This window comes from Chrysochloris asiatica, unplaced genomic scaffold (assembly GCF_000296735.1).
Source record: "Chrysochloris asiatica unplaced genomic scaffold, ChrAsi1.0 scaffold00175, whole genome shotgun sequence".
Lineage (NCBI taxonomy): Eukaryota > Metazoa > Chordata > Mammalia > Afrosoricida > Chrysochloridae > Chrysochloris > Chrysochloris asiatica.
This window is the reverse complement of record NW_006408693.1, coordinates 4,841,592-4,860,182: the sequence shown is the minus strand read 5'-3', so window position 1 is coordinate 4,860,182 and position 18,591 is coordinate 4,841,592. Positions and strand designations below refer to the sequence as shown.

Here is an 18,591-nt window from a genome sequence, read left to right as displayed (position 1 = left end):
TGCCCAGTGCAATACGTCGTCTGATCTCTTGACTGCTACTTCCGCGAGTGTTGATAGTTGATCCAAGAAGAATGAAGTCCTTGACAACTTCAATCCTTATAGCTACCCTGTAATGGTTTCCGGAACAGTAAGTCTTTGTTGTTGTTGTTAATGTTAAGTACCTTGGAGTTGGTTCCGACTCATAGTGACTCTGCACAGTGTTGCCGAGACTGCAACTCTTAATGGGAGCAGAAAGCTTCACCTTTCTCCAGCGGAAGAACTGGTAGTTTCGAACTGCTGACCTTGAGGTTAGCAGCCCGATTCGTAACCACTACGCTAACAGAGCTCCTTTATGGAAGTAGAAACCCTCTTCTTTCTCTCATGGAACCAATGGTAATTTCTGATTAGTATTGCTAATCATGAGATTAGCAGCCCAGTTCATTAACCACTATACTATCACAGCTTATTTTTATCAAATAATATAATACAAATATGTTATTAGATAAAAATAAATACAAGGGTAAGTAAAAAATTTCCACACTCCAGTTATATTAAAACACCTGTCCGTGTCCTTAGCTGACGACAGTATTGAGCCTGCACCTGAACTGATACTATGGAATAGATGAGTAACAGTGGAGTTTGTGGCAAATAATTTGCAAATCAGCCATGGCTTTGCCTATGAAATAATTCATGACAGATTTGGGTTGCAAAAAGTTTGTGAGACATAGGTACTGAAACAACTCACAGAAGAACATAAACAGAAGTGTTTGGACATCTGCTAATAAAATTTGGACCCATACTTGAAGGAAGGTAAAAGTTTCTTAAAGAAATCATTACTGGAGATGAGACATGGATTCATCACTATGAACTTGAGAGTGAGCAACAGAGTATGGAATGGAAATATCCTCAATTGCTGACCAAGAAAAAGTTCAAAAGTCAGCCATGAGCTGGAAAATTGATGCTTACAGTTTTCTGGGGTTCTCAAGTACCACTATTGGAACACTATCAAGAAAAACGTTAAACAATCAAAAGTGCTCATTACAATGATATGCTTACTGAAGAGCTGAATCATAAATTTCAGATTAAAATAGAGGACTGTTACCCAAGGGCATTGTGATCTTGCATGACAATGCATATCCTGCACACCTCTGCCCCCCCCTGTTGACACTCTGAGAAAATGTTGTTTTGAGGCCCTAAGACATCAACCCTATAGTCCTGATCTTGCTCCATCAGACTTTCACCTGTTTGGTCCCCTGAAAGGAACACTTTGAAGATGAAGATTCACCTCTGATGAACAGTGCTTTTGTGGCTTTCAGTTCAGGCTAAAACATTTTTAAATAAGAGAATATGAAAGCTTGTTGACAGATGGACAAAGTGTACTGAAAGGTAAGGACAGTGGACAGTATGTTGAAAAATGATATATTTGTCTTTTCTAAAAGTTGATTAATATAAATTCTGCAGTCAGAGTGTAGATGCTTTTTGTCCTACCCTTGTATTTATATTTATATTTAGTATAAGGAAAGAAATGATTTTATCTATCTATCTATCTATCTATCTATCTATCTATCTATCTATCTATCTATCTATCTGTCTAATCACCAACAACTAGCTCTATGAAGTCTGAAGAAGGGCACTAGAAATTGTGTACATTTCACTAGTTCATTGCAAATCTACTTTCTCCATGAATTCTTTGAAAGATTTTTGTACAGCTCATATTTATAAACCAAACACATCTCTGGATATAAATTTGAGCAGGTTAAGTGAAATTCATGTGGAAAAGGTTAGCTATATAACATTTTAAAAGAATTTATTTGTTTTCAGGCTCTTTATTCAGTAGGGAACAGGATCATTCAAACAGTTCCTTAGACATGTACAACTTCCGTTTTGCACCTGAACTACTGTGACCACCTTATTTAGAAACTTGACTGCTAACCTTTCTCAATTTTTTTTTTTTAATTGTAGCCCAAGGTGGTTGTAACAGCATCATTTGGCATTGAACCTGGAAGAAAGGTAGAATATATACCACTTCTAGAAGAAGCACTGAGGATAGGACAACACAAACCTGACAAAGTTCTCATTTACAACCGTCCAAATATGGTAAACTATTTTATGCTGTTCTTATTCATTATAATGTGGTAAAGATTATTCTAGTCTTGAATATTTTAAAGGCACACTAGACTTAAAAGGTACTACATAAATCTTGTTATCATTCCTAAACAGGGTGATTCATATCTAGTGTCTTTATAAAAGAACTGACTTAGAACAAAAGAGTAACATAAAGAAACACATGAAATACTAATGAATTAGGATCCATGATGTTGTATTTAGGATGAGTGTCATTTATTAGTTTAATTATAGCAATACTAATAGTGATAATATTAACAAATATTGACTAATTAATATAAGTTTTTAAGCCACTCTGCTATCAGTGAACTAGGCAGTATTATCAGTATTATTCTAATAACAGAGAGATAAAGTAGGTTGTCCAAAGTCACATAGCTAATTAGTAAAAGCCAGCATCATGATTTGAATGCATTCTCCTTCATTTCACACTTAATTTCTCTATTATCCTGCATCTTGGTGAGTTATGATTAATTTGTATGTAAGAATGTTTGTAAAAATTTAAAAAGGTATTTAAGCTGAAAATAAAGCTATGTTCAGGAAAATAAAATATGAATATTCTAAATGAATAAATTTTTCTGTGATCCCTGAAGGAAAAATCAGTATAATACATAAATGAATACATTTACAATGTATTTTGTAATACATTTGATCTAATTATTTGTCTATTCAAGCAAGTCTCCAACTACTCATGGTAAGACCAACTAGAGTTTCTAACAGATAATTGGCTCCTTTTTTTTTTGCAGAAAAGAAATCACAAGTGTAATTTCTATGTAGTTTTGTGTAGCTCTTCAGAGGTTATCTGCAGAAAATACTTAAATGGCAAAGTATTAAGAATAGACAATGTTAAAACGGTGTCATTTTGCTTACCACCAACAATTTCTATTACCACATTAAATTCTTGAGTAAAGATTTAGTAGTCTGTGGCTCATGAACTTCTGCAGCAATAATTTTAATCTTACTGTCTCAAAGAATAATTTTAAGTCTCTTTCAGATAAACTCAAGCATATATAAGGAATTGTTATTAAACCAGGGAATGTAAAGTCAGCATATAGAAGCCTTTTTGTAAGAGAAGGTTAGAAGAAGGATAGGACTACAAACACAAAAGTTTGTGTACATGATTATGTGTGCACATGTATAAATCTATGTGGAATTCATTAAGCACTTTTGATGTTCTAGGTTCAATGCTAATACGTTCAACTGCTTATTTAATTTCACTAGCCAGTGAAACAGGTGTTACTGTTAAGCACTGTTGAGTCAGTTCCAAAACATAGTGAATTTCTATAGGGTTAATGAAGAGCAACTGGTAGGTTTGAACCTCCATCCTCGTGATTAGCAATCCAGTGCTTATCCTACAGAGCTGTACCAGGACTCTTTGGTGCTATTACCTGCCCCATTTTATAGCTGAAGAAACAAACTCGTGGAGTGATCCAAGCTAATGATCACAGCTAATAAATAGTGGAGTCATGATCTGAACGCCAGTTTGGTGGGGTGGTGGTGTGCTTTGGATTTGGTTCCAACTCATAGCAACCCTGCACAGGGTTTCCAAGGCTGTAAATCTTTATGGGAACAGAAAGCCTCATCTTTCTCCTGTAGAACAAATGGTTGTTTCAAACTGCTGACCTTGAGGTTAGCAGCCCAACTAGTAACCACTACACTACCTGAGCTCCTTACATTAGTTTAATGACTTTTAACTAACAGGCACTTGTATAAAGAGGAAACTTAAGGAGTTAGTTGGCATTTAATTGTGAAGACAGCTATCCCAAAGTAAAATAAATAGGTAATGAAAAATAGAATTTGGTAATAAAGTCATTAGCATATATACATTAATGGAAACATGAACCAAGATCTTGATGGAAATATGACTAGATATTTGAATAAAATATATTCTTTTGTAAATTCAGTTGAATTCTTTATTAATATTTATCTTAACTGATGGCTATCAGAGTTTTTATTATAAACCCAATGTTGAGTATAATATTGTCCTAGATATTCAGTTAAATGACTTATATAGATGTAGATGTTCTCTGTTTATGCACCGATTTAAACATCTTTCAGTGCATCTTCATGTATTTTTCCTGTGTAGGAGACGGTTCCTTTGGTTCCAGGTCGTGACCTTGATTGGGATGATGAGATGGCGAAAGCACAGTCACATGATTGCGTCCCTGTTCTTTCTGAACATCCCCTGTATATTCTTTACACTTCTGGAACAACGGGGTTGCCCAAGGTATCCACCCTCTTAAGGATAAATATTTATGGCAGAATATTTCTTTTGCACTGACAATATATGATTATTGACTGAAAATGCTTACAGACTGTTTTGTGAAGTTGAAATCCAGTTACTTTATATAATCTTCAAAATATTTCATTCTTACCTCTAAACATAGAGAAAATCTTTATTATATTTAATGTCCAATGCTCTGCTCCTGTTTCTTCAAGACTTTTCATAATTTTCACCAATATGTAATTGCTTTAGTAAGACACTAAATAAATAGGTTTTTGATTGTTTCAATGACATTTTTTTAAAAAATGTATTTTAAATGAAAAACACATTAAATGAAGTATTACTTACATATGATATGAAATTGAATTTTGATCTGGGGGAATGCAGTCCTTTTTTATAAAAATACAAGTTTGAGAATTGGTCTAGACAATTTGAATAACGAGTGATTTATCCAGAGTATTGAACTACTTTAGTTACTGCATAGCAGACACTCAAGAATTTTTAAATCTGTTTACCATGAAAGGTGTTTTCACAAAACAGAGTTAAAAGCATCAATATTCATGAATGCATCAAATATCAAGCAAACATCTTCTCTGCATGGTATCTCTGAATATATCTGTTTCTTCATATAACTTCATAAAAACTTTCAGTCTCACCTTCTTATTCATTTTCATTAGAAAATTCAGTTCTCACAGAATTGTAGAATTTTGGTGGGGGAAGGAGCACTCATAATCACTATTGTCTTTGGTGGCAGTTGCCTCTTTGTTAATATTAGATCTCTGTAGTATCAGCATTATGAAATCATAACTTGTTAAGATTCTTAATGATTCTTTTAGATTAGATTTTTTAAAAGGATAAATATTAGCATTTCACATGAGACTTGTGGACAGGAAAACTTTTGAGAGGGAATATATTCTTCATGAGGTTAAAGAGCATGTTATATTATATTTTGGTCTACTACAATGCTTTTTATGGAGTCCTGATATGACGCTGTGGGCTGATGCGTCAGACTGCAATGTTGTTTGAGCTACAAGGTCAGTGGTTCAAGAACACCAGCTGCTCCTTGGAAACCCTATACAGGGTCACTATGGGTCGGAATTGACTCGACGGCACTTAACAACAGTAACAACAACAACACAATGCTTTGTATATATTATTTGGTGCTCAATTCATGTTTGTTGCTTATGTAAGTAAATGTCTATCACTTTGGAATCCAAGACTTTTGCTGTTATTTTTCGAATGCTGACCTTGTAGTTAGCAGTCATAACCTACTACACTACCTGGACTCCTTCTAATATAAAGTACCAACATGAAAGGAAACACCTGACTATGAAAACATAGACTACTCTAACCAAATAAACAACAACAGCAACAACATACTAGCTTCTTAAAACACGGAAGGGATCTTGTAAAATGACGTATACTACTTCAAGAGTTTAAGTCACTCTGAAGTTCACTGTGGCCTTGATTGGGATCTGTATGGGAGGGGCAGAAAGAGAACTTGTCAGTAACTCAGAACTGAGCCAATCATAGTAGTAGAAATAAAGTAAAAGTAATATACAGAACATTACATCCGAAAAGTGTGCATGTTCCACATAACAAAGGATCCTAGCTAATCCATGTTTACCGTAGACCAAGTTCTTTTCTGAATTCTTGTCAGTGCTCAAGCTGAAGATCATTTGATGTTCCCATCATCATTATTTTCTTCATGATGTATTAGCCTGAGGATTATTTATTTTAATAAATAGAGATTAGATACATATGAAATTCTGTCTATCCCATTTAATTCAGTTCAATTTATTATATATAGGAGGGCAAATAAAAAAATAATTACCACTAGAATTCTAATTCATACACATATGAGTTTATCACAAACAAAACATGTTTAAACAAGTCTCTGCAATCAGTAGATAGCTGCAGGAAAATTCTTTCACTCATGTATTTATATTAGTCTTGGTTAGGGTGTTGCTGTTTTTGTTATGTGCTGTGGAGTCCATTCCTACTGATAGCGACTTTTTACAGGGTTTCCGAGGCTGTAAATCTTTACAGGAGCAGAAAGCCTCATATTTCTCATGCAGAACAGCTGGTAGTTTCGAACTGCTGACCGTGAGATTAGCTGCCTGCTTCGTAACCACTATGCTACCAGAAGTCCCCAAAAAGTTCAAATCAAAACAGTGGCTTCTGAGGGGATCTTCTCCTTGGTCAAATTCAAGGTGGAGAGGTCACTTCAGAAGTTTTTGGTGGTTGCTTTTAGAGATTCAAAGTAGTAATCTTGAAAGATTTTTCTCAAAGAACATAGGGTAATAACAAGTGCTTATTATGTTATTAAGAAAATGTTTTAACTGCACTGGTGAGAGAAAGTTCTGGAAAGTTTCACTGAGGAAATTTTTTCCATAATGACAATTTGCCTGCTCATTCTTGGAGGTTAGCAAGGGCTGTCCTATGATAATTTCATTAAGAACCCTTACCCCACCCACCCTCTAGCCTTGATCTTGATTCTACAGACTTATTTTTATTTTCAAATCTTAAAGAACGTTGAAAGGGAACATGATTTGAGTCTCTCAAAGATGCCCAAACTGCCAATTTGACATAATATAAATGAAGAGTGCATAATTCTTTAGGGGAGGACTGGAGAGATGGAAGCACAGCCTTCAGAAGTATATGTACCTGGATGGAGAATATGTCAAATTATAGCTTCAGATGTTAATATTTCTGTTTAATAATTGTATTTATGAACATACTAGAACGTTATCAGCAGGGAGCTTTCACTGGTAAAGGACATAATGTTTGACAAAGTAGAGGATCAGTTTGAAAGAGGAAACATCTCAATGAGATGGACTAACACAATGGTTGCAACAATGGGCTCAACATGACAACAATTGTCAGGATGTCACAGGACTGGGCAGTGTTTCATTTAGTTGTACACTGGATTTCTATGAGTTGGAACTAACTTGATGGCACCTAACAACACATGATTTTGTATCTACACTTTCAGACTTATCTAGGTATGTTGGACACTCACTCTTTGTTAAGAGAGATACAAATATGGGTAACACTGCAGTTCTTCAATTGTATTGGAGTTGAAATATATAAGAACATATGTAGTGCAAGATAGACTGTGATCCTAGCTATAAAAGAGCAACATTAACTCTCTCTTGAGTGGAAGATAAGGTTGGGATGTTGCCTGAAAGATTAAATTCAATTAATTAAACGAACATTGTTGTTGTTGTTGTTAGGTGCCATTGAGTGGATACCGACTCATAGCAACCTTATGCACAACAGAACAAAACACTGCCCGATCCTGGGCCAACCTCACGATTGTTGCTACACTTGAGCCCGTTAATGCTGCCACTTTGCCAATCCATCTCGTTGGGGGTCTTCCTCTTTTTCTCTGGCCCTCCACCTTACCAAACATGATATCCTTCTCCAGTGACTGGTCCCTCCTGACAATATGTCCGAAGTATGAGAGACGAAGTTTGGCCATGTTGGCCTCCAAGGAACACTGTGGCTGCACTTCTTCTGGTGTTGCATTCGTTGCCAAAAAGAACATATCCAGATCAGTCATGAGGTACAATGCTGTCTGTAATAGGATAATATCCCTGCGCCTACAGGGAAGACCAGTTAATACCACTATTATTCAAATTTACGCACCAATCACTAAAGCCAGCGAGGATAAAATAGAAGAATTCTACCAACTTCTTCAATCTGAAATTGATCAAACATGCATTCAAGCTATATTGATAATTACTGGTGATTGGAATGCAAAGGTTTGGAGCAAAGAGGAAAGATCTGTAGTTGGAAAATATGACCTTGATGATAGAAATGATGCTGGAAATTGCACAATCGAATTCTGCAAATTCAATGATTTGTTCATTTCAAATACCTTCTTTAGACAGCATACGAGATGTGGACCTCGCCAGATGGAATACTTAGAAATCAAATTGACTACATCTGCGGAAAGAGACGATGGAAGAGCTCCGTATCATCAGTCAAAACAAGGCCAGGAGCAGATTGTGAAACAGACCATTAATTGCTCATATGCAAATTCAAAGTGAAGCTGAAGAAAATGAAAACAAGTCCATGAGAGCCAAAATATGACCTTAAATATATACCCCTTAATTTAGAGATCATCTGAAGAACAGATTTGATACATTAAACACGAAAGACTAAAGACCAGAAGAGTTGTGGGATGACATCAAGAACAACAAATATTACTGAATACTAAATATGTGTTTCTCTGTCTTCTAGAAGTGTCTATTTTATTGCTGGAATACAGGTCATAATAAATAGAGATATATTGTTGATGGTGTTAGTTGCTGTTGAGTTGATTCTGTCTCATATTGAGCATGTGTGCTGAGTAGAATAGCTTCATAGGGTTTTCAAGACTTTACATTGAAACAGATCACTAATCCTTGTTTTATGAAGCATCTCTGAATGGATTTGAACTATGAACCTTTTCAGTTAGTAATCAAGTGGAAAACTATTTTCATGATAAGTGTTATCATGAAAAAAATATAGCAAGGTAAAAGAACGGAATGATGGAAGAAGAAATGCTGGTTTTCCAGATAAATTGTAAAACAGATCTCTTGATAAGGTGACATTTGAAGGATGAATAGAACTTTTTCATAGTTTCATGTCATGAGAGGAGGCCGTTACAGGCAAAGGGGACAGCAAATGCAAAGACAAGATTTCAGGATAGAAGGAAGACTCCAAGATGGCTAGTGCATATGGTGCAAAATGAAGAACTAACAAAGGTTTTATATATATATATATATATATATAGGCAAAGGCTAAACTGTGGGTAATATTAAAGTTTAAACAAGAAATTTTCATTATATTCTGTACTTAGGAGCATGGAGAGCTATAGTGCTTCTTAAACAGGATAGAAAAAGAAGAAAGGAAATCAGTTTAGTATTCTGTTGAGAAAACAAGCAAATAAACACAAGGTAAATAAAAATAATCACTGCAATACTGTGCTAGAAAAATAAGGAAGGAGACTAGTTTTCCATCTGGTAAATATTTTAAGACTTAGAACAGGATACTTAATAAGGATGAATTGAACTTGGTTCAAGTTAGCAGTGAGGCACAGAAATAGCTTAAAACATTGAATCTGAGAACCAAGGAGGATGGTTTTGAATATTAATTAAAATAAAAACATGAGGAGGATAATTTAGGGCTAGGGAGTTATGAAAATATTGAATATGGAACTTTAAAATCGAGATGATAGCTAGCATTAGAAGTGAGTATCTAGGACCTTAGAAGTATGTCTATTTTAGAAGATAGACAGGTGTTTTTTTTTTTGTTTTTTTTTAATGTTTTATTGTGAATTATGTGATAGCTGACATGGGAGAACATTAGTTTTACATTCATTCTATTGTATATAATTTCGTTGCCATGGTTACAATCCCCTCCATGCATCATCAACCAACCAAAGGGTATACACTACAAGCCTGCCCCCTGGTCGTCAGCACACAGCCCCTCTCCCTCTCTAAATCAAAAGTTCCCAGCTGCTCCATCTCTCCACATCATGCTCTCTGCCTCCATCTCAGGCATCACTGCTTCACTGGGTGGGGTCCCACTCTCCGCTCTTCTCCATTGATGGTCCCAGGGACCTCCACTCCTAGACTGAAAAGTTAATCACTCCCCTCCTTGCTATAAAATGTCTACTTTTGCATTTCAAACCCTCACAGTCAGTCCTGATAACAATTATTCACTATTGTATCACAAGATGCCTATCTGCATTTCCTTTCATCAGCCCTGCCTAGACAGATTGGATACTACTCAGTGGAGATTCTACCTTCCTCCACACCCTCAGGATCTAGATTCCCTCTTGAAAGATTGTAGGCCAGTCACTTCTTGCCTTTGTAGCCCACCCCCACCCCCCATTTTGGGTAGCCATATTCAAGTTGCCCATCCCTATCTACTCTGTGTATGGAGGGGGTGGGAATGATCCTTGTTATAAGGATTTGTTTCCTGTTTTGAGCTACTGCATCCATAGATGTAGGTCAAGTCCATCAAATTGTATCAGAATACTCTTTTTTTTTCCTCTTCTATATAGATGATAGACTTTTGTAGGTGGTCAGTATAGAGTCCTGGTGTTGAAATCATGGGAGCGAATGGGTTTTGCAAAGCAGAATATACTGAATGGAAAGCTAAGTCACTTATCTGCCAACACACCTCAGAAATATGTTCCTCTTCCCTTCAGTGAACTTTAGAATCTCCATCCTTTACATCATACTAAATGTGACCAACACCCTTTGTTACTTATTTTATTCTCTTATACACAACAGCATTTACTTACTTATTTTAATAATGTTGCATGATAACCAAGGGTGTATTTCATACTCCTCTGAATCTACTATAGCACGAGCATTAAAATTTGGTCTTGGTAGTTTCTCAGAATATTTGTTGAATAATCTCTTTCTTATTGAGTCAGTTCCTCAGACTTCTCTTTATTTATGAAATTCTAATTGCATTTTGATAGGTGTTAGGGTTGATAGTATCTATAATTTCAATATTAGAATTTCTAGAATAAAATTACAAGATAAATGAGCACACATGCATTAATGACACTTTTTAATATAAATTTCATGCTATATGTTTTTTTTGTTTATTTTTTTTGTCTTTGATGTTTATGTCATGAGTCCTTTAAAGTATTAAGCTTAAAAGTAATAATTTCCTAGGAACACATATAAGGCACATGTAAAGTGATTTTTTATCTCTTCAGTATTTGTAGGTTTATTTAGTCCATATTTGCATTTCTGCATCTGCCAACTGTGGCATTGTTAGGATGCTGTACAACAAATTAATCTGTTTGCTGCTGCAAATAGACCAGCAACTACAGCTAAACTACTTTACATACATTTTTATTTTGTTCTGGACTTTTACCCTCTTTGGTTTGCATATCTATATTCATGATACTTATGGAGCCCTGGTGGTGCTATGGGTTAGGCATTGGGCTACTAACCACAAGGTTGGTAATTCAATACCACCAGCCTATATGAAAGATAAGGATAAGAGTGTTTGCTCCTATAAAGGTTTATAGTCTTGGAAACACTGTATAGAGTTGCTATGAGTCAGAGTCAACTTAATGGCAGTGGATTTTTATGCTGTTGTTATTCATGATACGTATAAGCACCAGATTATAGAAGAATCTCCCATCTGAATGGGGTGCTCTGTTGAGAATGAAAATTTAGTGACAATCATAGTTTTCTTTCTTCAACTTGTTATCCTGAAGGACAGTGATAACCAAAAAAGAAAAAGTAGAAAAGTACAGTGATAAAAGAAGACAAGGGAATTGTCAAATGAACACAAAAGCAAAATGATTAGTCATGGAGTGACTAGCTTGCAAGTTTTCAAGAAGGAGTTGATTTTCAGAATGTGCAGGGGAAGGAAGAATCACCACTGAATAGTTTTCATCTTGTTTAGATAGGTCCGGTGAAAGGAGATGAGGATAAGATTCTTATGATTAAATAGTGAATAATTGTTATCATGAATTGTGATCATCACAACTGTAAAATGTCGACTTTTGTAACATAAACGGGAGAATAGTTAATCTTACAGTCCAGGAACAGAGGACCCAAGGACCATCAAAGGAGAAGAGCACAAGTGGAATGTGGGAGAAACAAGGACACCAGAGATTACGGCAGACATGATGACATGGAGAGATAGAACAGCTGAGGACTGTAGACTCATGGAAAGAGAAAAGCTGTGTGCTGCCTACCAGGAGACAGACTTGCAGAATGTGCCCTTAGGTTGTTTTAATAATTATATATTCGTTAGTGTTTTTGTGTCCATCCAAAAACAAAACAAATAAACAACAAGAAAACCCAGAGGGAATAGAAACAAATACTGTTGAGTGATGATGCATGGAGGGGATTGCAATGAAACGAAATGTCATAGGATGAGTGTAAAACCAATGTTCTCTAAACTATCACTCAATTCACAATAAAACTTTAAAATAAAATCAGAGTGATTGAAAGGAAGATTTAAGAAGAGGGTGGTAGATAAGGTATTTTGTCCTCGTGTGCATTTATACAACTTGATTAACTTCAATTTTTATGCGTGAGATGTGTACTCCCTGCCCTAGAAAAACGTGAGTGAAGTCAACCAACAACAACAAAAAAGCAGTTAAGTTTTTTTTGTTTTGTTTTGTTTTTTATATGTGCTACTCTTGCAGTTTAAAATGCTGAACTGGCTTCACCTTTGCCCCTGTCTCACAGTTGTTTAGATCAATAACAAAATTATACAGCTTTTAAAAGTATTCTCTGCAAATGTACTTTCTCAGACTTATCCAAAAGCCTGGGGTAAGAATTTTCATGTTTGATGAAATATCTTAAATGGAAATGTTTGATTTCTTTTTATATGATTCACCAAGTTGCCCAAGTGTCAAGGGTTTCTCCTGAGCAAAGAAGGGTATTTTTAAAAAGGCATTTATTGCTCATGCATTCATGCATTCATTCAACTGTTTGTTCATATATTTAACTAGTCAATAGATATATTAAATGCCTAGTGGTGTAGTGGGTTACACACTAGCTGCAAGGCACTCCTGGAGAGCAAGATGAGGCTTTCTTCTCCAGTAAAGATTTACAATCTTGGAAACCCTATATAGGATCTCTACAAATTGAAACTGACTCACAGCACACAGTTAGTCAGCCAGTCAGCCACACCGGACTGAAGATAAAATGACGTTCTCCTCACAACACAGAAGGAAGAAAACTGATGATGTCAGCCCTCTGAGGATGTTTGCAGGCCCAGGAGCTACAGAAAACCACAGGAGAAGCATTTAGCACAAATTATGCATTGGGAACTGAGTCTCAGAAGAAGTGGCACTTTTTCAGAGCCTTTAAGTACTTGTGTAGACAATGAAAAAGGTGGGACCTAGTAAAAGGGAATCCCCTCTGTAAAGCCAATAAAAAAAACAAGCATATAGTTGATGTGATGGATTTTTTAAGGAATAAGAATCATGTATTTTCTATCCAGGACTCTATTGTGATCATTTTCAGAGTGATCAGCAGTGATAGGTGGGCACCATCTCTTTCTTCTGGTCTCAGTGTGGTGGAGGCTGAGGTCCACATGGTTCATTACTCCTCTGGACTTATTGTTTACGTGTTTCTTTGATTTTCTTCACTTTTCTCTGCTCTGTATGGAGGTAGTCCAATAGTCGTACAACAGACATCGACTCACATGTTTTTAAGTCCTTAGTTGTACTCACCAAAATAGGATGTAGAACACAGAACAAGTAGAATGCAGAACACTTGTCACCTGTAGTATGCCAACAGACCTTGATGTTCCCCATAACTATGGTCCCAAACTTCCAGGAGCAATTATTCATTCCCTTCAGGTGTTTGATTATGGCTAAGAACATACCATACATTTCCCCCTGTTTGTTCTGTTATGTTGTTCTGCAAAGTTCTGTCAAGTTGGTTCCGACCCATAGTGACCACCTGTAGGGTTTCTAAAGAGAAACTGGTGGGGTTGAACCACTGAAATTGTGCTTAGTAATCCAGTGTTTATTCCTATAACATCACACCAGGCTTTATTATAAACATAGATATATTTGCAGCACATATGTAGAACAAAACTCAAAATAATATATATATATATATATATATATATATATATATATATATATATATAAAACCAAGTTTACTGGTGTGATAGAGGCTGGTGGAATTACCAAGACTGTGGCCATCGGTCACTCTTCAGGACAAAAAATTGAACTCACCCTCATGGCTCATCTGTCAGCCAAACAATGCATTCTTCTACAGGATGAACAGTAACACCAGGGAGTTAAACAATCAACTGTACAAAATCTAAAGGACAGCATTTACCATGAGATAAACCTCAGAACACAGGAATAGATTAAAAAAAGAAGGACGAATGAACACAGTACATGCAGGAGGAACTGAGAAGAGTCTTATGGCATTGTAGGGTACTGCAATCAATGTAATAAAACAAACCGGGTACTAATTGTTAAGTGGAAAATCAATTTGCTCTGTAAACCTTCTCTCTAATGGCAATAAAAAGTTAACAATCAAACAAAAAAGAACCTGGCTTTAACCATGCCTTTGATTCTCTACTTACTGACTCCATCTTCATTGGTTATGGACTTTTCTTAAAATACAATATCTATTTCCTCTTCTTGTTTTGTTATTTTCTGAGTTGGAATATTTTTATCTTTACTACAACCATGCACACACACACACACACACACACACCCCACACACAAATATATGTGTATATATATGAGGGAGCTTTAAAAAGTTTTGGGGAAAATGTAGTTTAAAGACAATGGAATTTTTCCAGTAAATTTTTGAAGCTTCCTCATGTATTTAAGGATTCTGAGTGACACAAACATTTGTGATCAGCTGTTAACCTAAAGATTGGCAGTTCAAACTCATCCAATGAAATAGTGGGAAGATAGGCCTGAAAAACTGCTCTCATAACGATTACATATATAGCCGAGAAAACCCTATAGAGCAGTTGTACTCTTTAACACATGTAGTCACCATATGTCAGGAACTGACATGATGGCATCTAGACTACTACATAGCTATCAATCTCATATCTATCAGTCAATCTAGCTATCTATGTCTACCTATCTATTATCTACATTGATACATACATGCATGCATACATACATAAGGAGTTCTGGTAACATAGTAGTTATGAGTCAGGCTGCTAACCTCAAGATCAGCAGATTAAAACTACCAGCAGTTCCGCGGCAGAAAGATGAGGCTTTCTGCTCCTGTAAAGATTTACAACCTCAGAAACCCTACACAGGGTGGCTATGAGTCGGAACCGACTCCATGGCACAAAACCACCACCACATATACACAAACATTTATATTTATATATGAGAGAGCTTCAAAAATATCATGGAAAACTTCTATTATACTTTCAGATCATAACTTGCAGCCTCAAAAACACTATACAGAGTCTCTATGAGCAGGAATCAACTCAACATCATACAACCGCCACCAATAGCACCATAGTACAAGTCTACAAAGAAAATAATCACAAAGATAAAAATAAACAAAAGTTAATTTCAGCATGCTTATGTTTTAGGAGTGAACATAGATGTTGAATAAATGTTTTTACCTCATACTCGTTTTGAAATATGCTCTATAGTTCCATTTTGAGTTACTGATTACTTTTGCTTATGTAGAATATGCTGATATCTATTTTTTTTAGCATAATTCATGTGTTTTCAGAGGCATTTTAACTTTACTTGGAAAATGTGATTATAAATAAGAAAATGCTTTGTCATTTTGTTTTTATATGCAAATCCTTGTTAATGATAAAGAAACTCTTTTGTTAAACCAAAGCTTTAAATATTTCTCTACTATCCAAATTTTTAGGGAGCTCTGGTAGCGTAGTGGTTACGAATTGGGCTGTGAACCGCAAGGTCAGCAGTTCAAAACTACCAGCGGTTCTGCAGGAGAAAGATGAGGTGTTCTGCTCCCGTAAAGATTTGCACCCTTGGAAACCCTGTGCAGGGTCGCTATGAGTCGGAACTGACTCCATGACACTTAACAACAACAAATCCAAATTTTTATAAAATATCTACATGGAAAATACGAGGCCATGCAGTCCTTTTTCTATACAATATTAATTATTCAGAATATTGAGACATTCTGAGCATTTTGGAGCCAAGACCAAATTGCTGCTATAAAGTCTAAATTAATGGATGGTAAACTAATGTTTAACTTAACATTTTTATACTCATCCTTGAAAATTAAAAATGAATCATTATCAAAGACCAATGACAAATTATGAACAGTGAGAAAGTATACTTATAGATTTTCTCTTTCAGCTTCATTTTAATTTGTTTTTGATGATAGATTCTAATTATTTTGACATTTCTGCCTTTTGTATGATATTAGCACTAGCCTTTAACACATTCTTTCATGCATACTTTAGTTTCGTTTTTATGTCTTATCTTTCTGTGTCCGATGGTTTTAATTACCGGCCTTTTTGGTTTTACTTTTATTTGCATTTTATTTTAAGCTTAATTTACTCCTGAGCCATAAATTTTTGTTTCTTCAGTTTATTTTGAGCTATCTTTTTCTCCTGTGCAACCTCCTCTTCAGGTTTAGGAACAATTTGTTCCTTTTCTGTGAGGATCATCTCAGTGTTGCAGGGGGAGCTCATGTAGAGATTGATTTGACCATGGGCTGTGTCAGTTTGGTGGTGCATCTTGGGGATTTTGTTGACCGGATGTGTTCAATGACCAGAGAATCCACGTCTAAACTCTTAAATTCAGCATTGCTCTCTGCAATTTTAAGCATGTGCAGCAAAAATTCAGTGTTTTTTTTGGGCCACTGACCCTGTGTCCAACTCCACTGTTTGGCCGGTGCACACCTACTAACGCCACCATTGTAATGTCTTAACAGTACACGTTGCTTCTGCAAAGTGACATCTTTAAGATTCTTGGTGGCTTTCAGGATATGCATACCCTTGATGGCCTGGGCAGTCTGACAGGTGTTCTTAAAATGTGCCCGGAAATTTGAACCTCTGAATTTGAATGTTTTTGTGTGGTTCCATTTTGTGAGATTACCTCAGGTTGCTTACGGGAAGAGCTACCTGCCCTTTTATAGACAGAGCAACATTAATAACTATCATTTGAAGTGTCCATTTGGAGATATATATAGACATGAGATAATCTGTTCTTTAATCTGTCTTCCAGCTGTCACAAATGAATTACTACTAAACTTTGTCCTAGCATTTTATTCCTTTACATCATGGTTTCCAGTCAAGCCATCTTCCATACCATATAATCTAGAAATGTATCCCGTTCTACCAATACTTGGAATCGTGGTGTGGTGCTGTGGGTTAACGTGCCAGACTGCAAAGCCATTTGAACTGCAAGGTCAGCAGTTCAAGCTCACCAGCTGCTCCTTGGAAACCCTATGCAAGGTCACTATGGGTCTGAACCAACTCAACAGTACTTCACAGCAACAACAAAGAATACTTAGAACTATAGATAAAAAATGAGATCTAAATAGAGTGATGATTAGGTGGAGAGAAAACTTGAAAACATTATGAAATCATTACTAACATTATCTTTTACTGTCTGTCATCAAGCATATGGATAGCTCATTGTGCTTAAAGAACTCTGAAAAATGGATAAAAGTTTTTAGTAAAGATTATTTACATATAGATTAATATAAAAGTTATCAAAGTATTGAACCGTGGGAAAAGTCTGTCTTGATAACAAAGTACATTAAGGACAGGACAGAAAATCCTTGAAGAATAACTGCAAAGTTTACATGGAAATGTGCATGTGTGAAACTTACTAGCCCGGCTCATAGGTTTCTACTACTCCCAGGATGATCAAGCAACCAGCTAACCTTATGATGCACTCTAGAAAGTAGCCCTCAAGTGTCAACAAAGCTGCATTGCTACTTGCTAAGAGAACAGGTGTTATTTTGTTGGTAATAAAATATGTTGCACAGCTTGCTGTTGTTGTTTGGTGCTGTGGAGTCATTTCTAATCCCTGGTAACCCTCTGTACAACAGAAGGAAGCATTGCCTTGCCCTGGGTTAGGCTCACAATAGTTGCTATGTTTGAGCCCATTGCTGCAGACACTTTTTCAGTCCCTTTTGTGAAAATCTTCCTCTTTTAGGCTGACCCTCTCCTTTTACACAGCTTGATATCTATGTTTTAGTAGTAACACTGAAAGCAGGTATTTTAGTAGGCAACAAAAATCAATTTCTTTTTCATTTTTCTGAAACATATATGGAGAAACCTGCTTCTGTAAAGATTTACAGCCTTGGAAACCCTATGAAAGCATTCTGGTTTGTTGTATAGGATCATTATTAGGTGGAATCAATTCAAAGGCAGTGGGTTGGGATACTTGTATGTGCTTTAAAGAATTATGCCAACAAATACAATTGTTGTTGTGTTCCATCAAATCAGTTCTGACTCATAGTGACCTTGCATAGGGTTTCTGAAAGTGTAAATATAACGGAGCAGAAAGGGTTTCTGAAAGTGTAAATATAATGGAGCAGAAAGCCTTATCTTTCTCCGCAAAGTGGTTGGTGAATTCAAACCACTGAAATAAAAATGTCCTATTATGGAAAACCAAAAGGGAAGAACACGGTCAGCATTTCTCAAGCTGGGAAAACTGAAGAAAAAAATTCAAGCCTCGACTCACTGGGCAAATTATTGAATGATGCAGAATGCATCAAGAAAAGATGGAAGGAATACACAGAATCATTGTACCAAAAGGAAATGGTTAATGTTCAACCATTTCAAGAGAT

General features: G+C 35.9%; 1 protein-coding gene across 1 annotated transcript in view; it reads left to right on the top strand.

Annotated features, from left to right (window-relative positions):
• Positions 1-18,591, top strand: part of ACSS3 (acyl-CoA synthetase short-chain family member 3) — a 304,234-nt gene that overhangs the window by 101,524 nt on the left and 184,119 nt on the right. The window contains exons 4-5 of the mRNA XM_006871832.1: positions 1,942-2,076; positions 4,187-4,327. Coding sequence (XP_006871894.1) covers positions 1,942-2,076; positions 4,187-4,327 — 276 coding nt within the window. The remainder of the gene's footprint in view (positions 1-1,941; positions 2,077-4,186; positions 4,328-18,591) is intronic.